This window comes from Microtus oregoni, unplaced genomic scaffold (assembly GCF_018167655.1).
Source record: "Microtus oregoni isolate MIOR12 unplaced genomic scaffold, Mior012 000036F_ref0000092, whole genome shotgun sequence".
In the NCBI taxonomy this organism is placed as follows: domain Eukaryota; kingdom Metazoa; phylum Chordata; class Mammalia; order Rodentia; family Cricetidae; genus Microtus; species Microtus oregoni.
The window spans coordinates 22,624,668-22,652,564 of record NW_024543095.1 but is presented as its reverse complement, the minus strand read 5'-3'; the positions used below and the strand labels follow the sequence as shown (position 1 = coordinate 22,652,564).

Genomic DNA, 27,897 nt, shown 5'->3' with positions numbered 1-27,897 from the left:
CTCGGTATAACCAGACATGGCGTTAAATTATTATCCTGTGCATTAAATCAGGCCGAGCCAGCCAAACCAACTCATATTTCTGGCATGAAAGAGCTAGTTTGGCTGCTGATCCTGACCAAATCAATAGAAACTGGCACCAAATCCTTGTTTTATTGTGTGATGTGTTGGCACAGGCATACTCTTCTTGTTCAAGAAAGGAAGAAAAAGGTACTTGAGTATGAATGTAGCCATTGGGCTTCCTCCCAGCTTCTCCCCGGAGCTTCTGGAATGCGAATCCACAGCGAGGATGTTTGGGAAGACTGAATTTCAACTCCAGGACAAGAATGTGGCTTACGGAGCTTTAATGCCTCAGCCCACAAACAGTAGTGTTTCAAGTACAGCAATCTGTTGCCGAGCTCTTTAAGTTGGTCTGGGAATGTAGCTTCGTGGTAAACAGAGTGGCAGAGGGCTTGCCTAGCATGACCATGGCACGAGCTTTGTTTCCTGGCACCACAATAAACAAACAATAAAATTTTAAGAAATAAAAATGTGGCAATAGTGGTTTTAACTGTTAGAGTATATTCTCTAGAACCTTCCGAAACTTAATGCAATAATGATTCTATTCAGGTTCGTTACCGTCTGCACAGACCCAAGGCTTTTGAATGAGAGAACACAAAAGCTGTGAAGTATTTTCTCACAGGAAGACTTCTTGTAAGGCAGTGCGAGCTCTGATTTCTTTCTAGGATGCTCCTGTCTGACACAAAGCAGACCAGCTATGACGCAATACGTCCCTACTCAGAAGACAGAGAGGAGAGCCTTCCCTGTCAGTTCCCTCACAGCAATGAGCATGGTGTTTCAGAGCTCATTCCACATGAGGTAAGCTTTGTTTACTTTAGGATTACCCACGGGTGAGTCAGGTAACACGGAAGCCAGTAAAAGCTGGAGAGAGGTCCGGAAATAGTGGGATGTTTCTCAAGCAGTAGCGCCGACACGCAAACACGCGTTTTGATATCAGTAAGGTTGACTGACCCGGCTGATATGCTTTGCTTGACTGTACTGTCCTGTTTTGTGAACTGTGTCAAGCCCGAAAACTTGGGAGGATCTCTTAAACCCTTGTGCAACTAAATTCTCTTCGAAAAAAAGTCACACTTTGGTCTTGTGGACATATAGTAGCAGCTGGTTGAAGCCGATTAATCTTCTGTTTTTGGGGTCTCAGCAGCCTCCTTGCCCCACTTTTGTCCACGTTATTCTGCAGTGCGGTCACTCACCACTTAATCATCTCGCTTAGCCCTGCTCTTTCTCCTGCTGAAGAAAATATTTCTCTGTATCCATGACTATCAAAGCAGGAACACAAGAAGTAGCCTGAAAGGGCATCTTCATATGTACACGTCACCCTCTTGACCGCTGCGAGCTTTCGAGATTGCTTTTTCATTCTTGAATAATGGAGCCTGGATTTGTTACCTCCCAGGGCAACATATTTCGCCAGTAACATCGTCCAATAAAGCCCAGGGGATCCTCTAGGGAGTCCTGGTAATTTGCAAACATTTCCTCCTCTATATCCCCACTTTTAGAATATTTTGTATTTAAAACCACAAAGGAAAGTCTCATTGAATCAATCATTCATTTTAATTGATCACAAGTATCTAGATTACTGTGTAGTTCGGGATTACTCCTGGGAGAGAACACTGTAAAAATATCTTTCTTTAGCTAAACTCTGCTACAGACCCCTTTCCTTGGCCTAGCCCTGGATAAGAGATAAGACTCTTAATGATTTTATGTGACAGCATTCTCAACTTGCACCTAGATCATTAGTATATTTTATATTGGTTGTTTGCAATTTGCTGTTATGTTTTTTTTTTTAACAGCCGTATTGTAAGGGTTGCTAATTTACCTAATGTTTAACCAAATTTTTCTTTCGAAGCACTGAAAGGGATTAGATCAGAGTAAATCTGTTTTTCCTGAAAACTTACTCAACAAAAGCTCCTGTTCCTATAATAAACTTGATTATTTAGTATTTCATTTTTTTGTAAATATTTATTTATTTATTTATTATGTATATAATATTCTGTCTGTGTGTATGTTTTAGGCCAGAAGAGGGCACCAGACCTCATTACAGATGGTTGTGAGCCACTATGTGGTTGCTGGGAATTGAACTCAGGACCTTTGGAAGAGCAGGCAATGCTCTTAACCACTGAGCCATCTCTCCAGCCCTATTTAGTATTTCAAACACTAGGGAATTCCACTTCAGGGGAGAGGATTGTTTCTAACAGGAAGCAATGCTTTTTCTAACTGTGTTGTACAAGAGGTTTCTGTGTCTCAAAATAAAAATTGCATAATTAATTGCGAGAAAGCAGAAACATGGGTTCCACTCTAGAAGAGACAGTAAGAGGGGTCTGGGAGACATCAGCATGTGTCCAGAGGACTTACAGGTTCTCAGCCTAGAAGTTAGCTGCTAGGGATGACGCAGGGGGATTCACTGCCACACTCAATAAAACGTTGGACATGGGCTCTGACTTAAAAGTGATTTCTACAAAGATTTTTTTTTTTTGAGAAAAATAGCTAACAAAATGAAAATGTGCCCCAGGCCAACATTTAATACAGCTTCTGTGATCGGAATTATATCTTCTATAGCTACAATTACCCCTAGTTAACAACGGACCAGTCCAGTTTCACAAACAGGTGCCCTAAAGGGTGACAGGACTGGTTTGTGGTCAGGTTATCCTCCACTCTGAGCTCATGTACATGCAATTACTTGTTTAAGGCCCTGGACAAGTGGTAGCCAGCACAGATCTGCAAGGCACGGAGGAGTAATCCGACATAGTTTCTGTGCATGTAACGGCCAGCCCTCTAAGGCACGTAGTAGTCAGAATGCTGCCCCGTGACCTTTGAGTTGCTCTATGAAGTTCTTGTTACACAGACAGCTTGGAAGAGTATAATTCTCTTTGAAAACTCATGGGAAGAGCAGAAAAGACACAGCTCACACAGAGGCAAACTGGCCTGCCCAAGAAGGACAGTGACCCCAAGTGGAAAAAGAGGCCAGGGTCAATAGTACCTGAGGTTTGGGGCTTTATCTATAAACCCAGACACCATCCTGCTGGGGCAGTGTTTATGGACATTCTTTCTCCAAGTCAGAGATGGGCTGTAGGGAAAGAGAAGAGTGGGCAGGAAGGAATGTACAGTCATTGTTTCTTCTTTCTGCAACTTCTTGCCCCATCCATATTTGTCAACCACATAACTAATGACTCTTCAACCTCTAGCCATGCAGGAGAAAGCCACACCTTCAACTGTCACAGTAAAGAGATCCTATCCTTCCAAGCTTCCTCTAGTTGAAAATCAAAGTGTCATGGACAGCGTAGCCAATGGGGACATCTCCCACCCCCTCCCCATTCTCCCACCAGCATTAAAGGTAATGGGGGGTGGGTGGGGAAAAGGTAGAAGGAAATGAAACCATGCAGGCACACCAGGAAGAGATAAGTGTTGGTGGCGGCAGAGTTGGTGAGTGTGCTGTGGGCATTACCTCTTGATGAGGCTTCCAGGAAGGCTCCCGCTCATGTCCTGGTGGCTCTGAGAACAAGCATTCTTGCATCAATAGCTAATAGGCTGTCCAACCAGATGTTCTCTGGGTGGGATAAGAGGGTGAGAAAACAGACCTGTTGTATGCTTTAGTCAACTACATCACTGTGGTCAGAGAAGGCGGGTGGTGTGGTGTTTAGCAGGGTACCTCGGTCACGGGGAGGCAGACCAGATTACATGGCTGTTTAAATCCATCTCCTTTTGTGATTGGTGAAAATACGAGTGTCATAATCATTCATGCATTATTACTAAAGCCCTCCTTTCCATCATTTCAAAGGGACTTGTTTTATTTTTCTCTAGAACAGAGAGCATGCATCCAGCAGAAACCTAAAGCGTTGGCTTTTCTAAGCGTTCTTTTGCAATAAACACACTTAAAAGAAACAAAACAAAACAAAAAGCCACACAGCAAAAAGTGTAGATGCCAAGTACCTGTGACAAGACTGGAGATGATGAGGGGTAAGACCAACATCTGTAACATCCGCATTAGAAGCTCCCCAGGAAACGAGAAGTATTTGACTTCCCTGTAGCTCATTTTGTATGGCCGGAGGGCAAATCCAAGGATTGTACCTGAAGAGAGAGAGAAAGAGAGAAAGGAAAATTGAGTCTTTTAAAACTAAGGCAACAGTCTCTAAAAAAATGAGCAAATATCTAGCTGGCAGCTACTCAGTCTGACTAGAGTATTTTATTTAAGTAGCAAATATTTATACAGTGTTGGGAGCAAGGGACGTATCTGTCTTCACAGTCATTATGTGGAAGGGTTTGCTGAGTCCAGGCCTTGAAGAAGCTTTCGCAGAAAAAGCATTTCTGAACCGAGCAAGTGAAAAATGTCGTTGTCTAACTCAAATGTGGTGGGACCCGTTTTGACACGGCTTGGTGTAGGAATGAAGACTAGGGTATAATTGGAGGACAAGCCAGACAGTCCCGAGCAAGGTGATATGGGAAGAAAAGGCTTCACGAGAAAGCTCCACCAGGACAGATGGTGCAGCTGTGAGCATAACCACTTATACAAAACAATTAAACTTTCCAATTGCAGAAAACCCTGGCGCTCTCATTGTTAACCTGTCTCACCATTTCTCTGTCTGCACACACCACATTTTCTCTCTCTCGCTACACGATCTTGACATTGCCTTGGCAACTATATTGTACTGAGTTGCTATTTGCTGGCATGAGAAGACTTTTAAAACGAACAAAAAAAAAAAAAAAAAAAAAAAACCTTTCCCTAAGATTTCCTGTTGAAAACTCAGTGAGAGGTGGGTACAAAGAAAAGACAGTAGCTTCCTCCTTAGCTTTCCTTCTGGTCTTGAAATTGTAGAATATTCTTTTAGAATAGTAAAAGCATATATAAGCTAGATGATGCGTGACACCTGCCGACATTCAGAAGCTAATACAACTATCAAACACCTTTACTCCATCTTCTCTTTCTCCAACTGACTTTCCTTGCCCAAGAAAATTTAGTCATTCCAATATCGTAAACACTTTTCAAATATCCACCTTGAGTTGCAATTTCACATTTTAAAAAGACCGAGTAAATTATAAAGAAAAGAAAATACCCAATATTGAGGTAACTGGAAGCCAGGGTCAGGGATAGGAATGGGGAGGGGTGAACCCAAGGTTTTCCTAGGAACACGAGAAGTTCTTACGGAAACTAAACTTTCCCACTTTCTTATGAAATGGCTTCTCTGCCTTATGAAATGGAACACAAAGTTCACTCCAACTTCCACTGCTACTCCAATTTCAGTTCTTGGGTCTCAGCAAGCACTACTACCCATTCTCCAACTTGAAACTGTGACCTTGTAATAAAAAGCATCTCCGTGTATGCAACTAGAAAATCCAGTTGACCCAGGTCTCAGAACTTCAGGAAAATACTTAGCAGTTTACTGAAATGTAGGAATAACAGGCAAGCGAGAAAAACCGATTTAAAAATGCAGAGAGCTTGGAGCAAAAGCGCTTGCATTGGCTTTACAACTTAAATAAAAAGGAAGTCATTGAGGCTCCCAGAGCTCTTACTACAGCTTAAATAAAAAGAAACTCATTGACGCTCCCTGAGTTCTTACTACAACTTAAATAAAAAGAAACTCATTGACGCTCCCTGAGTTCTTACTACAGCTTAAATAAAAAGAAACTCATTGACGCTCCCTGAGTTCTTACTACAAGCCAGGCATTGTCAGAACTTTTACTCCTGTAAGCAATTTAATCCTCACAACAACCCCAGGATGAAGATGCTATTTCAGCAACTTAGTGGTGGGGGAAACCTGATCACAATGAATGTAAAATGTGTCCAAAGTCAAATATACTCTGGTGGCAGAGCTAGGATTTAGGCCCATGTCGTTTCTACTCAGACCTCATGTTTTCCCCCATCTCCAACCCTTCCCGCCTCTCCTGGCAAAGAGTTAGTGGTTCATAATGAGTTTATTTCTAGAATGTTCCAGCACATAATTTCATACATGGGCAGTGTACATCTGTCAAAATCCCTTCGTTCTAACTGCCAAATTGATACTGAATGGTGTACAAGAAGGACAATCAGGGAGGCAACGTCTCAGAGGGTGCTAATATTCTGTGATCTTTAGTCAACACACTGGTCTGCTGGGCACCTGCTCCTCTAGCGTGCGCCTCAGTTTCTCTGTGGGTTAGCATACAAAGCAACTGGTTCAGCTTGGCCCGCTCACGCAGATTATCATCTCCCTCACTACCTGCTCTGTGCCACTAACCATGCTCTGGCCTGTTTCCCCGTTCCCAGAGGTGTCATGACCTCCTGCTTTCTTATATATGTATTCCTTTGTCCTCTCCTCCTCCCTCCCCTCTCTTAAGAGCTATCTCTTTTTTGGGTGATGATAGTGCACCCCTTTAATCTCAGCACTAGGGAGGGAGAGGCAGGCGGATCTCTGTGAGTTTGAGGCCATCCTGGCCTACAAGAGCGAGTTCTAGGACAGCCAGATCTAAATAGCGAAATCCTGTCTTGAAGACAAAAACAAACAAAGAAATCAATCTCTTCCTTCTCTCTTCGGATCATTTTTCTAGTTTCATGACCTATAGAGCCACACTGTAAACACACACACACACACACACACACACACACACACACACACACACACCTCAGTTTCACATGTAAAAGAAAAACATGGAATTTGTCTTTCTGAATCTGGCTTATTGCACTTAATTTCATCTCATTCCATTTCCCCTTAAAATATGGATTTATTTCTCTTTACCAATGAATATAATCCCGTTGTACTGCATTTTCTTTATTTGTCTGTTGTTGATGGAGACTGAGGCTGGTTCCAATTCCTGACTATTGTGACTGGTTTAGCAGTAAGTATAGATGTACCATCATCTCTATGACATGAGGTCTTTCTAAAATCTCATTTTAAAAACCCTCCTCCTCTAGTGCTGCGGACTGAACTAGGGCTTCAGGATGCACTGTGGGCTGCAACCCTAGCCCTGCACCCTGTGTCTACAAGCTCCTTTGTGGCGGGAACGGCAGAGATGTAGCAGCACTCATTCGTGAGGTGTAGCTAGCTCAGGACCAGCGCTTTGGAGAGCGAGGGAGTGCAGGATTGAAGCAGATGGCCGGTACACCGGGAATCAGTTTTGTCCTGCATTATGTTTTGGTGTGTTTACTCTCTCGTCTTTGCCAAGTGAGTGATTTGTACTCTTGGGAAAGAGAAGCTTATACTGGGGAAGGGGATGTTTATTGAGCCCTTATTACGTGCTAATGGCATTGTTTAGCTTTCATCCTTACTTTATTAGGATGATATTATCATGTCCATTTAAAAAATTGATACATTAATCTAAGAAGACAGATAGCTTGCTCAAACATAAAAGCCTGATAAGTGGCTGGGCGGTGGTGGTGCACGCCTTTAATCCCAGCACTTGGGAGGCAGAGGCAGGTGGATCTCTGTGAGTTCAAGGCCAGCCTGGTCTACAGAATGAGTTCCAGGATAGCCAGCATTACACAGAGAAACCCTGTCTCAAAATAACAAAAACCAAAAAGAAGAAAGGAAGGAAGGAAGGAAGGAAGGAAGGAATGGGTTTCTAAGAGACAACCAAAATAACACAATATAATAAGATAAAACAAGGCAACCCAAAAGGAAAAGATCCCCTAAAGCAGGTACAAGAACAAAGACCATTCATTTAGACACTAAGCTGAAAGCTATAGCAAATGCATAGAGGCCCTGCTGCCTGCTGCTTCAGTCTCTGTGAACTCCTGTGAGCCTAGCTCAGTTGCTCTGGCTCTGATGTGGTTCAGAATTCACAACCTTAACAAAAGCAAATCACCTCTGGGTGATGGCAGGTGACGAGGCCTCACAAACAAGTTACTTCCCAAATCCTGTTGAGGCCAGAACTATATTATTCTACACATCTCAAAGGACAAGAGCACCTGAGAAGGCGGACCAAGTTCCAGCACCACACAGCTGGTAAACTGTGTTGCTTCAGTGGGATTAGGGAGGGTGGAGTAGTCTGCCTAGGGCCCTCAGGGACCAGCACAACTTCGCCCTCTCACAGTCTGTACTGCCCTTGGCCTCTCAAAGTCACAGTGCTGATTTAAGGAATCAAAGTTATCGCATCATATTTGACCTGCCTTTTGGGTTCTCTTACAAAGCAGAAAACTTACAAGTAAACAGGCTGTTTAGGTTAACTAATTCTGGTGCTTATGTGGGAGGAAAGTGCTGTCAGATTTACCTAGGGAAGCTTTCACGCTACTCAGATGCTGAGTGAGTAAACAAAAGACATTTTTCTTCAGTTTTCTGCCCTAAGCCAGTGATAGGTTGGCTAGCAATCAGCTCCAAATGAACAGAAAATGTTCTGAATGGGAAAACTGTATTTTTTTTTTGAGCAGTTAAGGTTTTCTGTTTTCTCATTTTCTCATTACTTTTACCCCAGCAATGAAAACAAACAAACTAACTAAAAACCAACCCCACAAAAAAAACCTTCTCTGAAACCCAGTGTGCTGCAGACTTCTGAGAGCCCTCATTGCTCTGCCTTTTCAAGCAGTGAAGGGCAGCAAGGTGAGGTCTTCGGACGAGCTCTATCTAATAAGCTGGCTTCCCTTTGGTCCAGCAGCGAAGTCCCTGAGAAGCTGATCTCCATCAGTGGGCACTTTAGACACTGCCTGATGAGCCCAGAGTCAACACAAAGCCTATGGTGGCCACTAGAACGTCAGGGCAAAAAAAAAAAAAGACAGATTTGTGTTGCACAAATGACCCCAAAAATCAGAATAATTCTGTTAGGGCCAAAACATACTTAGCCAAATTTGTACCTTGATGACATATGAACAGGGATGTCACGCTGTGCATGCTCAGTCCAAAATCTTCCAGGATTCTTGGCTTAAGTAATTTAAAAAGAAGCCCAGAATCTAGGGAGCTCCCTAACTGAGATGTTCAAGGTGGTGAAAATTCTGTGTGGTTGGATCCTCGGAAGACTGCTGCGTTTCTGTCTAAAGGGGGCTCTCACTTAGGAAATGCTCAAGGAGAGACGCCAGCAGGCATTTGATGTTTCCCTGCAGAGGGCACACAGCATTTCTTCAGAAGACTGACACCCTCTCACTTTCTAAACCAAGACAAGGTGGGCTTGTTTTCTAAGGCTCAGTATGCACAACACGTTAAAAGTGGTAAAAACTTGCTAATAGGCCAACTGTCCAAATCATGGAAAACTTGAAAATGGCAAAAAATAAGAGTGAGAGGATGAGACACAGTTGAAGTGAGATTTGGGTCAAATCATTGTATGTAGCTTTTGGTGAATGTCGGTGTTTGGAATGGAAACATTTTGCTAAAGCTCTTTTTTACCCACAAACTCTTGCATCGAATGCATTGGCAGACTAAAGCCTTCTCGTGTCCCTCATTCCTCACAATGCAATATGCTCCAAGGCAAGGAGCTAGAGAGAACAGGTGGAGCTCAAAGGCACAAAGGAACTCTGCTTTGCTGTGTTCTGTTGCTTAGAAACAAGTCTCAAGCCCCAGGCAGTTGCACATGGAAGTCAGGGTCTCTCAAATCTGCAGAGGTCGATGAGGCTCCTCACTGCGCTGCTTCTCGTGTATAGGAGCACTCACTGAGGATGCTTCACAGATGATGCTCTACTGATGGTGGTGATGCTGGGATGAGGCCCAGCCCTGGCTTTACCTTCCTCTATGACCCTGGTCATGCCCTTAGTCTCCTATGCTTTGATTACAATATGTGTGTGTGTGTGTGTGTGTGTGTGTGTGTATGTGTGTATGTGTGAACACTCACAAACATGCATGCATACATACATATAAACATACATACATATCTATATCCATCCAATCATCCATCTATCTGTCTATCTATCTATCTATCTATCTATCTATCTATCTATCTAAATGACGGCTTCAGCTATGAACACTCCTCTTTGCCTGGATTGCAGTAATAAGCAGCCTCCCAACTGGATTTCCTTCTTCTACTTAGCCTACTTGATGTCCAAAGGGACTCCTTTAACATCTAAAGTAGGTTGTCACGGATACCTCTCTCTGATGGTATCAGATCCTGTTGATTGATGGCTCTGAGAACCAGGAAGCTTCCTCCTACTCCACCTTCCCTTGATTCTGCTCCTACCTTTGACCCCCATCGCTCTCCCATCCCTTTGGATTAATCCCACCGTATGCTCTTTGTGAAGAAGTTTAAAAAGAAGGAAAAGTATGGGACTGTGGGAAGGGTGAAGATTCCCTTACCCTGGAGTTTGGCTGAAGCTTTCAGGAATCAAGCTAAGAATCAGGAATTCCAGCATAATTTGTATTTTCTTACTTAAGGCCTTCCCCTTTCCTAGGTTATAAACTTTACAGTCTTCTATCTATCTTACTAGGAACTTAATTCACAAAGACATATCCTGAACCCCTTGTACAAATCTAGAGGCACCTGGCTTTCTCAGATTATATTCCCACCCAAGACACCGCTGCAGCCACCCTACGATCCCACCCATCCAACAGAGAAAAGGAAGAGGTTCTTAATAACCCTTTGAGGTATAACTTGAAAGCCACAAAAGCAGAATGTGTAGCTAATGCTAAAACATGCAACGAACTAGCCTGCCTCCATTGTAGGCTTAAAAGTCATCTTCTAGTAAAGACAAACTAGCCTCATTCCACTTTATGATTAAACCTCTGTTTCTCAAGGATTGGGCTATGTCCCACCTGCAACCTTAACTACAAATGGTTCTGTACTGCCTGTTCCAGGAATGGCAATCCTGTCTTTGTTTCAAAAAGTTGTTTATACAAGTGCATCTCTGACTCTTCTGTTGGGTTGCATTGCCCAACTTTGATAGAGGGTTTTGTTTTTCTTAATATATTTTATTTTTATGTTAAAAATAATAAATAGCACCATCAAGTTATTTATTATACAAGACTTAAACTAGTTAGGATAGGATAACTATTGAGTATATTTGTTCTTATTGTATTTAATTTTTTATTAGGCTTAGAACTCTTTTATTTAAACAAAAGGGGTAGGTACTATAGGAAGTCTTACAGCCAGTGGTTACCTGCCTACTGGGGCATGGCCTCTTATACTATATAGGCTGATGCACAGCTGGCGTCTACCCTCTTTTCCAGCCTCTCTGTTTCAGTTGCGGATTTCGTTATCTGATCTCTGTTCCAGCAGAGGATTCTGATTTGTGAGTTTACCCTTAAATAAATAACCACCTATTTCTTAAAAAAAAAAAAAAAGTTGTTTATAATCATCCCGCAACCCTGTCTTTGTTTTAAAAGGTTATGCAACCACCTATGACTGCCTTGTTATGCCCACCTTGCAACCTTTGTCTTTGTTTCATTGGCATGCCTATGTTCTGCTCCTGTAACCCCGCCATTTTGCACACCAAATCCCCCATCTGGAAACTTCCTACCTCTGAGCTATAAAAACAGCCTTGTCTTCCTCATATCCAGTGATGACCTCTCGAACTCCATCTTAGGGGGAAGCAGCCCGAGCACACAAATGAAAATGCTTGCTTCAATTAATTGCTTGCTTTAATTAATTATGATGATTTGGGTCAGTCGTCTTTTTCATCCCGTCTTTGGGATTAACATGTGCAATGCTGACTTTCCCTTACGAAGCTCATTTTCACATGTGTTTACAAATCTATGTTAAAATATCTTTAATAAGTGGCAATTCTTCTTTGAGAAACTTGCCCCATGATATAGTGTGCTGTGTTCTTTCCCTGGCAACTTTCTTTCAATTTTAAATGAACTCCAACTCTGCTTCAGGCTGACTTGTAGGCAGACTTTTCTTTCCCACAAACCAGTTTCCAAATAACCAATATGGAGACTCAAAATTAATTATAAATACTCGGCCAATTGCTCAGGCTTGTTACTAGCTAACTCTTACATTTTAAATTGTATTTTCTTACTTAAGGCTCTCCCCTTTCCTAGGTTATAAACCTATAGTCTTCTAGCTGTCTCATTAGAAACTTCCTCTCTGTGTCTTGCTGGCATCTCCCAAACTCTGCCCTTTTTCTTCTCCGTGTCCCTAGTCTGATATTCCCACCCAACCTTATCCTGCCCAGCTATTGGCCAGCCAGCTCTTTTATTAAACCAATCAGAAGGTGCCTTGGCAAAGACACATCTTCACAGTGTACAAAAAGATCGTTGAAGGCTGAATCTTGGGTTTAACCTGAGTTGATGTGCTCCAAAATTAGGTGAACTCTATAGGCTCCAACTGGTGACAGTGAGGAAATTGTGCCTTCTGCTGTTGACAGTCTCTGTGACCCTCTATCTCCTAATACACTGTTCCCAGATAGTTAAGGGCTGTACTTCCTTTAAGGATAATCTCCCCATGAAATCTACAGGGTTTGTCATTTTGCCTTGATGAGGAGATTGGAAGTGGAAGAATATTCCATTTGTGTTATAGTAAGCAAAGTTGCAAAATATGTTTCCAAACTGTTTCTTTGGAAATCTTCAAATCACGCAAACTCACCAGAGTTTTTTTTTTTTCCAACTGTGCAAAATGGGAGAGGGGTGGCTAGATTATTAGGACAGGTAGTACCTAAGATCCTTTTGTTCTTTAAGATTCTCAGCTAAACGTTCTGAGTTTAAAAGAACCATGCAAACCCAAACATAAATGTTAGATATTTTACTTGAACCCATCTTATTTTTCTAGTGAATTCTAAGCTCTTTTATAGTGCATGCAAGCAAAAATAGGTTTCATCAATTTTACTACCATACTGTATTTTATTTTTTAATCTGACATGTACAGGTATTTTACCTGCCTGTGTGTTTATGTTCCACTTGACTGTCGGGTGCTCATGGAGGGCAGAAGAGAACTTCAGATCTCCTGGAACTGGGGGTACAGATAGTTATGAACTGCCTTGTGAGTGCTGGGAACTGAACCTGTTATGCCCAGATCTGTGAAGTCTCCTAGAAACCAACAAGGAGACCAAGACCCAAATGTAAAAGCAAAGAGCCTTTATTTTATGCAAGTTGACAAACTCGGTCTCTCCGCATGTCCAACGTATTGGAAAAGTCAGAGTTCCAAGCTCAGTTAGAGTTGGTTTTTATAGTAGTAAAGGTTAAGGTTCAGGACCCCTGATTGGCTGACATTTGTCTAGGGGTGTCCTGGTGAGTGTGTGCTGGCAAGTGATCCTATCTATAGCGGTTGGAACGTTAGGCATTTCCTTTGGATGGTCTGTTCTTGGGTGGTGTTCAGGTAATCTCAGTTTGTGGTCCTTGCTGCAACCAGGTATTGCTTCAGGGTAAACTACTGAGGCTCAGGTCTCCATTAAACTTATCGATGGCTGAGTCCTACTCTGGCAGGTGATAATGGTTGGAAGTTTAGAACTTCCTTTGGGTGGTCTGTTTCTATTTAGCTTATCATGGCTGGCGCCTACATTGGCTGGCTCCTACATTTCCTCCTTCACAAGCACAGATGATTTCTCCCCCCTCTATAGTATAGTTCTAATAAGCTGATAGAGCAATGACTACTTCCTGTTTGGGTCACAAGCTCAAGATTTTATATTTATTTTAGTTGCCATTTAAATATGAACTAAAAGTTTTTTCTCATCAGGCCAAAGGCATCTCTGCCCAAACCATACATGGTTCTCTGAACATGCTTCTAAGCAAAATCTGTAGTTTTTGCTAGGACTCAAAGGTATGAGTCTATTTCTTCTGTTTACAGATACCTGTTATCTGCGGTTTTTCTACAATGTGGCTTTCAATAAAGTATTATTTTTCCTTAAGTACATAAATTTTAACTTCTGTTCCTAGTTTAAACTTATCTCAATAGGCTTCCACTTGGCTGGCAGATACAACTAAGCATCAGTTGCTGACTATAACCTGCTCTAAATGGCAGTGAGCCCTGAACTTCCTGAAAGCTGATGTGGACCAGTCCAGCAGACATGAACGCTCCCTGTCCCTTCAATGGAGTCCAGTGAGTGTCCCATTGCCTAAATTCCCCCCTTACCTTTGGCTAGCCTTTAACAATGCACCAATGTCTGCTTGAAGTAGCTGTGGAAAGGAACATGTTGTCCCATGCTCCTGCCCAATATAGGTTGAAAGGCTGAGACAAGAGGGAACTCCCTGGCATGGGGGACAAGATAACTACCTATAATGCTCTTTGATATACCAGGAAAGTAGGCCAGAGTTGTCAATAAATAGATTTGTTAACTTAAGTTGTTCTTAGGTCCCAATAATACCTCCTTAAAACCATGGGCAAGCAGGACCCAAGATTGGGTCCTGTCGGTGCTTGGGAAGGAGAAAAATGTAGGAGCCAACCATGATAAGCTAAATAGAAACAGACCACCCAAAGGAAGTTCTTTACTTCCAACCATTATCACCTGTCAGAGTAGGACTCAGCCATTGATAAGTTTAATGGAGCCCTGAGCCTCAGTAGTTTACCCTGAAGCAATACCTGGTTGCAGCAAGGACCACAAACTGAGATTACCTGAACACCACCCAAGAACAGACCATCCAAAGGAAATGCCTAACGTTCCAACTGCTATAGATAGGATCACTTGCCAGCACACACTCACCAGGACACCCCTAGACAAATGTCAGCCAATCAGGGGTCCTGAATCTTAGAAACCACTAGATCCTCAGGCGACTGGCCCAAGGATTCTGGGAGTTTATTCATGTGCCCCCTCTAAGAGCCAGGCTCTTGAACATCTCAAGCCCTTGTTGGTAAAGAAGTTCACCGTCTGAACTTCTGCTAAACTGAAGGAGAGATCTGAGGCAGGGAGATTAAAAACTGAAGTCTTGGTTCAAGCATTTTGGTTTGATGTGAGGGTTGTAGGTGGTTTGGGATAAGAAAGTGCTTTAGAAGTTGAAGCACTTTGGGCATTTCATTCAAGGTAAACCCAAGGTTTGACAGGAAAGAGAATACCTAAATTTGCTTAATTGTAGCACCCAAATTGTCTTTATACAGGTTTCTTTAGTTTCCTTAATTTGTCTGGTCAGCAGGCCCATATCCTAAAGCTCATCCTTTCTTAAATCTTTCAGTGATAGCAGCAAGGAAATTAAAACAAAATAAAAACAAACCTGCAGTTCAGAGAAGCAGATTGCTATAAACTTTATGGGACAGAAATTATACAGACTGGTGTAGGAGGTTCTTCTGTTCATGTGTTGCTTTCATTGGTTAAATGAATAAAGAAACTGCTTTGGGCCAGATAGGGCAGAACTTAGGTAGGCAGAGAAGACAGAACTGAATGTTGGGAAAAATGGCAGAGTGAGAGACCCCAGGGATTTTCTGCCTGGGATGGACGCTGGTTAGAATCTTGCCAGTAAGCCACAGTCATGTTGTGATACACAGATTAATAAAAATGGGTTATAATTAAGATGTAAGAATTAGCCAATAAGAAATTAAAACTAATGGGCCAAACAGTATTTTAATGAATATGGTTTCTGTGTGGTTATTTTAGGTATAAACTAGCCAGGTGGCTGGGACAGAAAAGGGGCCCTCCTCATGCAACAGACTTATCTGAACTCCTTCAGACTCAGCAAGTTTATTTCTAAGGATACAGTCCACAGATCTATTTCACCATCATGAAATAATAATTCAATACTTGTCCAATACAATATTATCCACCACATTGCTTTTACAATGATATATAAAGGTTAAAACAATCCAAGTGTCCCATCAACTAGAGATGCTTAAAGAAATTATGGTACATTAGCTGTAGCTCAGAGAGAATAAGGAACTTCTATGTGTCAGTTAGAAATAACATCCAAGATACAGGGGAAAATGGAAAGGCAGAAAGCAAAATTTTATACCATGCTATTGTTTGTGTATAAGAGGAAAAACAAACACCTCAGAATTATAAAAAAGATTAGGTATATTCTTATTTTTATATTCACTAAATTACTCTAAAGACACATGAGAAATGGCTAAACTATAAAGACTCTCAACTTTAAAAACTCTTAGTGAAGTCAGGCGGTGGTGGCGCACGCCTTTAATCCCAGCATCTGGGAGGCAGAGGCAGGTAGATCTCTGTGAGTCCAAGGCCAGCTTGGTCTACAAGAGCTAGCTTCAGTACAGCTAGGACTGTTGCACAGAGAAACCTTGTCTCAAAACAGAAAAACAAAACAAACAACGCAAAAACCAAAAATCAAAACACTTACTGAATTTGTTTCTACATGACCTCTTTATTTCTCCTAAGAAGCTGCTCTTTCATCCTGAGTTGGTTTCTCCTGAGTTCTGCTTTAGCTTGCCAGTGAAGACTTTCCTTACTTTGAACAGCAGAGAGAAGCCTCTAGTTGGTGCTTGGTTAATGGACCACTCTGACCAACAAATTCTGGTTTTCTAGAGATCAGGATCTGAATCTAGAACAACTCCGATCTTAGTTGCTGTTGGCTCCTACGCTACTTCAACCACTTAGCCTTGCTGACAGAGGCACCGCACACACCCACCTAGATGACAATACCTCAGCCAGCCGTGGTGGGTGCTCCACCACCACCCATGGCCTTGTGAAAAGCACTACAGGGTGGAACTGACAAGACAGTAGGAGTTATACTGAATAAGGTAGTCATAGTTTTCTGGCAGTATTGTCTGATTTTCCTTCAACTTAAAATGAAAATCCAAGAAAGCAAAGATGAATCAACAATAGAAAAAAAAAACAAACCAAAACAAAACAAAAATGGCAACTTTGACCACAGGCCTCTCTTCAAAGACTTATGTTCTGTCTTGATGCCTTAGTTTCCCATTCATTAACAAGAACAAAGGCAGTGTTGGTCGCAGGCTGTCTCTAAACAGACAGTCTTGATGCTTTTCCGTTCACATTCATCAGTAAGCTGCAAACACAAGCAAGCTTGTCAAACCCAGGATCCCTGAAGTTTGTTCTTCTTGCTGTAATGGCGGGTTTAAGGGATGCAAAACGTGAACAAAATGAATCATCGTTTCAGAGTGAGAAGGGTGAGAGCTGCCCATCTTTACTCTCATTAGGGGTAATTGCGCCTCCTCTTGCAAGGTTCTCTCGTTAACAAAGCCCTGTCCTTAGTTGGACCCTCCCTGTCCTGGAGGCCTTAGAAGGAGAACCCAAGAAGTCTCTTGGGGAGAGAAAGAAAGGAATGGCTTCTCTGGAGACAAGAACTCAGTCTTGAAATTCAAAACTTGATTGTGCTTCTCACTCAGTCTGCTGCTTCTAATTTTCCTTTTGGGTCTTTGATAAACAATGGGAAGAAGGAGTGCCTTCCCCTCTCTGCCCAATCTATCTCTGGTTTTTCTTTCTCATCTAAGCCTCCCTATTTGGTGCTTTTATCCACTTTTTATTTTTTTTTTATTTCAGAACTTCTTGAGTATCTCTCTTTTATTCCTTAGTACGTGAATAGTTCTTTAGGATATTTAACTTTTTCAGAACTGCAAGAACTAAATTCAATTTTTACCATATGTGACTTTCTGGTCTGAAATGGTTTACATATAGGACAGGAAGGTGGTTTTGCTGCATAAATCTACTGAGTGACTCCATATACTTCCTTGACCTGAGCAATTCAGTTTGAAGAGCATGCCTTTTGATTGGTCATAGACATATGACTACTCTTGGCCTAGAAAACAAGTTCTGGGCAATTTTGATAGCCCTAAACCTGGACATAAAACTCATAATTCTTATACTTAATGAGTATAATGGCTAAACTTGGTGCCCTGAAATGCTTCGTGTATTTCCTCATCTCCTGGCAATAATACAGCATCACAGTTGCCAGACCAAATACCTGATGGATGATAGCATCCCTGAGCTCTATAAATACAGTGTGCTCTCACACCTGGAATGCACAACTTGGAAGAGATGGTGTTTAAACTCTGGTTGCCTCCCCTACACAACGTGACCTCTTTACAATTTTGTTTACATGAGTCCAAAAACAAAGACTCCCTGTGTTCCATCGTGGATCCCTGATGGATGAGTACCAGTGGCTTTTGCAATATGCTTCCCCTACATCCTTAAACCCTGGATAGGAAGCATCTATCGTGGGACATGTGGCCAGATACATGATGGCTGTCCAGGAGTCAAGAGGAGATAAGGCTCGTTTCATTGGAAAAACTAGCTCAAGGGAATGGATCATCAGGCCTTGGAAAAGGGTTCTGCTATGGTCAATGCTGGCATGAAAATACGTACTTTTCCATACATCCTAATAATTTAGAGAAAGGTAAAGCATGTAACATAAGAGTTGGAAGCAAGCGTTGGTTCAGACTTAAGTGTTGAGAAAAGAGGCCAAGAGATTTGGTAGTCAATCATCAGGCAAGTGTGTGGAGAGCACTGATTGTAACCAGGATCTCAAGGTTCTCAGGACTTCTCAGCTGTCTCCTAGAGATCTGCTGAAAGGAACCAGATGCTGGGTGGGCTGGCTGTGGCTTACACTACTACAGAGAATCACACTTTACAAACTATAACCAGCTGGAAACAGAGGGCATTATTATTGTAGGTAATTGTCTTGAACAATCGGATCATCCCCCACTCAGAAAGAAAATTAGAAATTGCTTGCTCTGTTTTCTCTACATCTGAATTAACAACAAGAAAAACATAGCAAAGTAAAACCCCGAGATAATCTAAGAACATCAAGTCTTCGTCCTCCACTTCAAAATAACCTGACCAACTCTCTTGGGAAGCAGCAACATTTCTCTTGCCAGCTCTGCTCCTCCTGCCAGTCCCAACTCTGATGAGCAGTAAGAGACAAAAATACTGGAGAAAAGAGCGGGGAGTGTGTGAGCTCGTCCTCCCATAGGCCTCAGATGGCATGAATAAAACTGTTGTGTATGACACATTTATTAAAAACACCACTCAATTAAAAACCCAGCTGCTCTCCTGAGAGTCACCTCCAGCTAGCTACTCCCGCCATTGGGTAATCTGTGCTCTGAGAATGGCTACACGGGGATTCTCCTTGGTTCTCCTCAAGACGCCATGGTGGAAAGGGTCAGATCATAACTGTATCACTCACTGGCTTTCAGTTCTGCCTCTCAAAGCCCTTTACAGATATCAAGTCTCTTTCTGCTCTCTGGTCTCTCTTCTCCAGCCAGGAAATCTGAACCACATCCCTTCAGCCTAAACCAGGTTAAGTGTCTCCTCTCATCCCCACGTTCGTTCTCCTAAATCCTTGGGTCTGGCTTTGCTAGCCCACGAGAAGCACCAAATCGGTGGATAAGATGGATCCTTGCCATGGCAACAAGCAAGCAGAACACAAGTTTTGTGTTCCCTATGGATTCACTTAGGTCAAGCTCATGGCAAAATTATCTACGGTTTCACGGCTTACACGAGGCTGAACTCAGAGAACCAGGCAGAGAGTTTGGATATGTGAAGAAATGGAGGCTCAGATCCAGAAACTGGGCTACAGACCTAGATTGTGTGACACCAGAAGCCAGAGCTCTGATCGCCAATATTCTGCAAAGGACCATCAGTGCAAAGCTGGTGTCCTAGAACGCTTTGGGAGAATGTGGGAGACAGCGACAGGTTCTGGGTGCAGTTGGCATGTGTGCCAGATAGTTGCCTTGTTAACTCCAATAATCTTTCTGTAGTTCTGCTTCTGAGTGTGTGTGTGTGTGTGTGTGTGTGTGTGTGTGTGTGTGTGTAGACTCAGTCCTTCCTCCCAATCTCTGTGTTACTTCTCTAGAGCAAGGACTGTAATTCCATGGCTTCCTTCCCCCCAGTCCTCAGCCCCAACAGCCCCTGATAAACAGCAGCACAGGTGCCTCTGCTAATTCCAAGGGAGGGCTTCCCAGGGCTATCATTCCTCCCAGCTTTCTCCAGAAGTGTTGAAGAAACCATGGAGCCTAAAACCTGCTTACTATTCTTTGGATTCTTGTTGTTCAACCTGTGTGGAGATGCCTACTGTCAGGGGCTTCAAGAAGCAGAGTGACGTCAGCGTGGGTATCAAACTGTGCCCGTTCCATGACTCCAAGCAGGTCACCAGTGTGGTCTCACTAGCAGTCTCCCCAGCCCTCTAGCTGGTAGTAAACTATCTTGTATTCATGTGGCTTCATCTATTTGGCTCACCCAGCCAACTTGAACAGTGCAGGTGTCTGAGGAGCAGAGTACATAGCAGCCTTTCTGGAAGGTGACTTATTTCCAGGCACGAAGGACTGTGCTTAGGCGGGATGATGCCTTGATGCACTCACTACTCATTACTAGTTTGTTCTCCAAAGCCATCTCTATCCTCCACAATGTGATAGGAATGTCCTCCAAAAGTGAACCCCTTCCATGGCCTAGTCCCCGTAGGTGCGTTCTGCCTTTAACTCAATGAAAGCCCAGTTGTTACTGCAACACACTGATTCTTGGCCCTTTCTCCTGTTTTCTAACCCTCGTATTCTATCACTTGGTCATAGAAGAATAAGGCCACCACCATCCTCTTTCATTTGGTCATCAAGTCTCGTGAACGACCTTTCTTGAGATCTCAGCTTCTCCTTCTCATTTCTCACTTAGTGCAGGTCTTTAGCTAACGGAGAACACAACGAGGATGAACCATCCCTGAGAGCTGGGGCCGGCACACAGACACACAAAACAGTGTGAGTACCAGGACGAAGCTGGAGCCAGAGTGGGGGAGAGAGAGAGAGAGAGACTGTGTGTGTACGCACATGCGTGTGATGGGCTCTCCAATTATTGGATTCAAGTGATCCTTTGGCCCCAGCATCTTCAATGCCGTGACCACAGGTGCGTGCCACTATGTCTGCCTAGAATCCTCAGTATGCATCCACACTGAGTGTCTGCTTTAGTTTCTTCATCTATAAAACAAGAGGGTAAACGTGCTTCCCTCCCTGGTGTGACATTTAAGCAAAATTAATCCAGAGGAAGGTGTGGCAACCAGCATGCGAGGTGGCTAGCATTGTGAGCTGAATCTGACTTTGATGAAAGCTGGGGACACCAAGCCTCGGAGAGATTAAATACTTTGTTTAGGGTCACACAGGTATAGACTAATACAACTACTGTAGGAATCCAGATACTTTTCTTATCAAAAGCTCAAACTCTTTTACCATTAATATGGTACCTTTAGGGTTCCCAAAGGTGGTGTGATGAGAAAACAGAACCTCTGGGATGCCAGCAGACAAAGAGGCCGTCTAACAAAATGTGCATGCTCTCTTGTTTTAAAGGTTCAGAGTACAAACTTCTCTATTGCAACCTCTGGCTCTTGTGTATTTGTTTTTCATCTTGCTTTTCATCCATCTCTCTCCATAAATAACCCAAGACCTGGGAAAACCACTGCAAGGCACAGGACCAAATATGCAACCTTCAGTGACTGTTGAATTGGTGAATAACATTGAATTTTTATATAAGTAATTTAATTTATTACTTTTTAATAGAGAGAAGGCAATAGTCAGTAGTATATATATTTCTAAAGCATATATATGTATATATGAGATACAAAATTCAAACTATACACTTAATCAGAGAAAAATAATATACTTTTCATCTAACTCTCCAGACACCCATTCCAAGAGGCATCCATAATGGTCACTGTTTTGAGATGTTATTGGATTATACTGAATTTTTGTCTACTTAAGTTTATTGCCCAAAGAAGTTAGAGAATGGGAGGAAATGATTTATAAAGATGTAGTCAATATATTTTCTTTTCTTTCAAACTCAGGTAAAGGCTGCGCTGATGCCAACTTACTTGGTGTGTGTGTGTGTGTGTGTGTGTGTGTGTGTGAACGTGTCCACAGCAATACCAGCAGTGAGTGGATCTCATGGTTGTGATTTTATTGTGAAAGCACATTCCCTTGACATGGTCACATTCGGTGTCTTCCATAAGAAAGAACTTTCCCTTTCTTCTAGCAAGATGCGAGGATACTCTCACATGATTAACCACAGTGGGCAATGACCAAGTGCTTTCTAGAAGAAGGGAAACAGCCACCCTTCTTAGTGTGTTCTTTTTGTCAAACAAACGTCTGCAGTGGCCCGGGAAAATACATGCGGTCCAAGGCTTTCCACACAAACCCTTCCAAAGGGACTCAGTGCTTGCTGCTGTCTTCTGCCACTCTGCCAATTCCCCCTGGTTTTATGAGGCTTTGTCATGGCACAACAGGTTCACCCCTTGCCCTGCCTAGAAATGGCACCCAACTGCACATGCTCATACTTGCAGAGGACAAGATGGTAAAATAGCTACAATTCTCTGCTTCATCCCGAAGTCATGAATTCACACAACTCTATCCATCGTCCACAATATTTTTGTCTAGTTTTCAATTTCAGATTAAATGTACATTCAACTTATTAGAAAAAAAAGATGAAACAAAATGGATAAACTTTTTAAACATCTTTTCCTGAAAGCTGACAATGCCTAAGAATTTGGAAACTAAATCCTATGGTTCTCAGTCAGATGTTGGGAAAATGACTTCTTCCTTTTCACTCGCTAGCATCTGTCTTGACTCCTTCCCCCACAAGAACTGATGTCCAGACATATTCCTTCCCCATTATCTTGCTTAAGGCTAATATAGACACAGGCTCCCATGACAAGTGGAGGCCTTGTTTCAACTGGGCCCCCCAAGGAAGACCTACCAAAAAAATAACCAACGGCTTCTTCCTTTTCTCCTAAATCTGTTTGCTTATAAGTTGTCTGTTTGCTATTCAGGACCTTTGGTGTGAACTTGGTGGTCTCCCTGACTGTCAATGAGCTCTTTTTGTGTTTCTTTGTTAGTGCTCCTTACTGCTTCTAACCCCTCAGTTTCCACTAGTAAAGCCAACCACGAGGGCATCCAGCCAACTCATCTACCCCAGCTCCGCCAAGTCCGACTGCATTTCTCACAAATCTGAGGAAAGGCCCCACTGGGCTAGGAAGCGAGAGCCCTAGAGAGAATAGACCCTTAATTCCTGGCATTTTCTTGTTAGGAGTGAGGCTATTTCTCTGTGTTTAGCAACTTCCTTCTCTATTATTCCGACTTCCAGGCTCACGTTCTGCTCCTTTCCATTCCTCTGTTCTTTAATGGAAATGTTTTCGTCACACTGACTGAACTCTGGTTGTTGAGAACGCCATTTTGAATAGCTCATTTTGTCTTTTTTTCCAAACACACCGAGCTCCATACATATTACAGCATGCGACACAAGTGGTTATCTATTAATTGGGTGTGAGGGGTGAGACTTAATTGTAGAGTGATCATTTTTCCCTTGAGTTTAACCGAACCAATCAAACGGTAGAGTGCTAATGCTGCATTAGCTTTAGCAACAGTATTGCTCATGGGCCTCCACATCACGTGACATTTCCCATACAAGTCTGTAGTCAGCAGAGCAAAGGTAAGATGGGTCTTTACTTCTGAGGCCGGTGTCTGGCACTAGGCTGACTTCATTTCTCTTCTCTAACATAGTGACTTTGGACAACTGCCTGGTCCCTGACAAGTTTGTACCCTTAAACCGGGGATGTCGGTAGGATCACACCCGCCACCACAAGTGAGAGCCGAGAGCACACGCAACCTTCCCAGAAGGTATCTGGACTAGTTTGTGTAAACACTCCGGGTATTAGGCTGTCTCTTGGCTGGACAACAGCTGTGATTCAGAGCATAAAATGAGGGAGACAAGAACATTGCAGTTTGCCTTGACTCGCAGGACCAGGGCACAGTGTGTGTTAAAACTCTTCTTCCTGGACCGGAATCACAGCTGGGAACCTACTGAGGACAGCCATTATTTCTCTGGCTCAACCAGTTCATGCCACCTGGAGTATTTCTATAATGAACCGGAAACTCACTAATTAGCAATCACTGAAAAGAGCCAAAGGTGCTAAATGGACTAAATCTAAAGTTTATGACCAACTTTTCTCTCGGACAGTATTTCTCTTTGTCACTCATAAAGTCAACTCTCTTGACAAGGTTATATCCATATGTTATACAAGTTTCTTAATTTTTATGAAGTCATTCCTTCTTTAAAATGTATGGATTTCTTGGCTAATTACAAAACAACAATTAACATTTTACATAAGTGCCTTTTGGTGGGAAATTGGTAGAAATTTATTTGAGGACTTAGTATATTGGTTTATGTTTCCAGCCTAAGGATGCCTAAACTGGTTTTGCCAAAAATTTCGGATAGTTATTATTTTTGTCTGTATTTTAAGGTAAGAACTGTGTTGTCTGTAAGTAATAAACTAAAACTTCAAATAGCTTTAAACCAAATAAACTGAAGTTTTATTAATACAGATTGCCGTCAACCAATGCTAAATTAGTAAGGGACTGAAATATTTAAAAAGTGATGTAGCCAGCTATGGCAGGCTCTATGAGGCAATGAATGAATGAGACCTGTGTTAACACTTTCCCAATTTACCTTCCCAAGTCACTGAGCAAGAGCATGCAAACACAGGGCAGACCTGACTTCCAATTTTAAGCACTGATACTCAGCTTCAGGTCGGCACTAGCTAGGATATAATTACTACCAGAGGTTCACGATTCATCTTGGGTACACTAATTGTATAAATCAGTTTTAAGAGAAAGTGACATTGTATAAGAATTATACTTCTTTGGCCACGTCTAACGTGCTTAGATTTGTTTTTGTTAGTATTTAGATACTTGTGCCTGATGATTCAATAACACAATCAATGGATGAAATTAATGCTTATCAACAATTTTTTCTGATTAGCATATATGACTCTCAACCAACTGCTGTGTTTTCTTGTGGGGGGGGGGAAAGGAGGGCAGGAAACCCTCTTCAAATGCAGAGGAGATCCTGAAGTATCGATTTGAATACCTACAGTCAGTCTATCTGATAACACTCCCAGGCATTCAGAGGTCCCGCAGAAACAGGATACAGGCTTTTGTAATTTTGGTTTTGGTCGAATGACTCACCCACAATGACAGCGGTGACGGTGAGCAGCACAAAAGCGTTCCTGAACAGGTAACTTTTCACATCCTCCTTCGTGATGTTCTGCACTTTCTTCTTGGCCAAAAGTGTGCGCTTGCGGACTCCTTGCTGGAATCTCTCCATCCTGCCCCCCATCCTGGGCTCTTCTCCGTTGCTTTTGGTCATGTTTTATCTTTCGAGGAATACCGTGACCTTGTACTGCCGTGTCTTGAAATTGTCCCCAGAAAGTGAGATCTCCTCTTCGGTGTCAAAGAACACAACTAGAACAGAACAGAAAGAGACAAGAGTTACAGCCTCCTGGGCTGAGAAATCAATGTTGGCTCATGCTGAGATGGGCACTGGGTAAATTGAACTAGAAATTGAAGGCTGGAGAGCTACACTATCAAGTTAGATTGTGTTTTTTTTTTTTTTTTTTTTTTTTTTGGTTTTTCGAGACAGGGTTTCTCTGTGGCTTTGGAGCCTGTCCTGGAGCTAGCTCTGTAAACCAGGCTGGTCTCGAACTCACAGAGATCCGCCTGCCTCTGCCTCCCGAGTGCTGGGATTAAAGGCGTGCGCCTTTTATTGGACTATGTATACAAGATGGACATACAGTTAGAATAGATGAGCAAAGAATTGTGTTCCAATTTCCAGTTTGCTCTTTCCCCTCAATGAGTAAGGGGTTCTTCAGAGTTGGATGTAACCAAGCACCCACATTTCCACTGTGTTCCTCAGAGCCTAGCCAAGCACATTGCACAATCCACGCACTCAATAAATGCCCAGTTGAACTGAACACAGAAAATTCTACTCGATAACTCCTGTCTTGTATGTGGGTGGAGACATAATAACTGTGCCAGTAAGAAGAACCGAGATCTTTGAGATACTGACATGTGGTCATTGACATACGTAGTGACTCTTTGGTTTTATTTATTAATTTCACTAAGAAAGAAACATGAACAGCTTAACTTGTAAATATGGCCATGAAAGGAACACAAGTGCCCAGGGGACAGTAGAGATGCTTTTGAGGTTTTTCAGGATAATTTTTTCCGTGAAATAAGCATGCTGCCCTAAGCACATCTCTATATTATCAGAAATCATAATTCATTTTCATATTATTAGAAGTAAGAGCATAATGCCACATCTGTGTTTATGGCAAACCCACAAGTCGCACGAGCCTTCCAAGGAGACCATCACTGCTGTCTCCATATTTTGAAATTTAGGATTTCTGCAACAGATGAGAGAATCCAGTTTTCATTCCAAACATTACAGCGTGTGGTTTCTGGTTTCTTTAAAGTGCTCTTAGGTTATTCAAATACAAACGGCTAAACCATTTTCCTTGCTGGAAATCATGGGCTTCCTCCCGATGCTGTGCAAGACTCTTAATCCCTAGTCTTTAGCGATGATCAGTTTTGCCTGTGGACGTGTGTATCTGGCAAAGCCAGAGCCAGCGTGTGCGCCCGTAGGGGAGGCAGCTGCAACCCAGACACTAGCAGGCTTTCGGTAAATCCAAGAGTGCAAAAAAAGACTTAACAGTTTGACTTTTAAATAAAATTGCATGTTGAGGTTATTGATAGTAAGACCTGCAATGTGTTTAAGACTTTACACTAGATTAAAAGCTTAGAGAGTGGGGAAGAAATGGAGAGAGGAGAGTCCAGATTTTTTTTTTTTAAACCCTGAGTTCTGATGTACACCAGCTCGATCTTGATTTTATTTCTGGATCTCGGACCTCCTTTACCCCGAGTCCACCTTGAACGACTGAATTTCCAGTCAAGAGCGGACTGGGCTCGGCTAATTAGCACACGCTGGCGGCACTCGGTCCTAGCAGGACCTTACCTACCAACATGGCTAGCTTTACTCCGCCGCTCGGCGAACAGAAAAATGGGACACGAAATTGAGCCCCGCAGAACACAGGAGGCTGCGCTTACCTTTTCTGATTCTACGATGGGTGGAAGACACCCCAGGCAGTGTCAAGGTGAGTTTCCCGGCAGGTAGCTCCGAGTAATAGCTGAGCGGGCGAGCGGCGGGGCAGGCTAGCCCTGACAACATGCATGTGCTCGGAAACCGCCACTTACTATCAGGCAACTTAAGAAAAGGGGCGGAGCCGGGGCTGGGGAAAGGGGGAGTGGGGAAATGAAAACAGCAGGGGAAGGAGGGGGAGCCCGAGCTCTCCAGAATATTGATTAATCTTGGCACACCAGAAGCGTGCTCGCTCGCTCGCTCGCTTTGTTTTGCTCCTTAGAACTCTTTCACTCTCTGTCAGCTCGCTTTTTATTAGAAATGCAAAATCAGACCCTGGAAGAATCGAAAACTAAAGCGCACACACACTTGGACAGTGGAAGTCCCGATTAGAACGTTAGGAAGGCTTCTCCAGGGCCTTATTGAATTACCTCAGTTTATTTCAGGTTTCCTCCCCTTCGGGAGACGTCAAAGGGTGTTCTTTTGCCTGCTCATACAACTGTTGTGTGCCCCCCCCCCCCTTTAGCATTGGGGACATAATTGACATTTCTTGGAAGGATCCTGAGTACAATTAAGTACAGAGAGGAGAATGTTTAGGGCCGCCCTCTCAACTGCCCTCTCAACGTGTATAAAACTTACTCAAAACACAAGGTGAGACATGCTCCTGCTTTAGTAGTTTAAAGCTCCTATATGACAAATCTAATTGAGCTCTGGCTGCCTGCTCTGCAGACAGAAAGGTAAGAAACACCGAAGTTCCAGGATCACTGCCAAATGGTGTTTTAAGAGCAAGAATGCAAATGCATTCAAGATTTCCAAAGGTAAAGTTGCTGTTCAGCTGCTTCCTTCTTGGATACTCAATGTCCACTTCCCTGTTTTTTAGAAGTTAGCAATCTTTCCTGGTTTTGAGACTACTGCTGCTTTCCTGGCTCGCTCGCTCTCTCTCTCTCTCTCTCTCTCTCTCTTCCTCCTCCTTCTCCTCCTCCTCCTCCTCCTTCTTTTGCTTTTTTGTTTTTGTTTTTTGTTTGTTTTTTGAGTTTCTCTGTGTAGCCCTGGCTGTCCTGGAACTTGTTCAGTAGACCAGGCTGGCCTCAAATTTAAGAGCTCCACCTGCCTCTGCCTCCCAGGTACTGGAATTAAAAGCCTGAGTCACAACACCTCACTTGGCCACTTTTCTCAAAAGGAAAAACGGGACTGCACAAATAAACAACCTATTAATTGAAAATGAATTGTTGAGAGTG

The 27,897-nt window shown here is 42.8% G+C and overlaps 1 protein-coding gene across 1 annotated transcript in view; it reads right to left on the bottom strand.

Annotated features, from left to right (window-relative positions):
• Slc1a3 (solute carrier family 1 member 3) overlaps window positions 1–26,770 on the bottom strand; it is a 76,272-nt gene extending 49,502 nt beyond the window's left edge. The window contains exons 1-3 of the mRNA XM_041631151.1: window positions 26,629–26,770; window positions 24,712–24,987; window positions 3,982–4,119 (exon numbers count right to left, since the gene is read on the bottom strand). Coding sequence (XP_041487085.1) covers window positions 3,982–4,119; window positions 24,712–24,892 — 319 coding nt within the window. The 5' untranslated portion in view covers window positions 24,893–24,987; window positions 26,629–26,770. The remainder of the gene's footprint in view (window positions 1–3,981; window positions 4,120–24,711; window positions 24,988–26,628) is intronic.
• Between the last annotated feature and the right edge of the window lie 1,127 nt (window positions 26,771–27,897).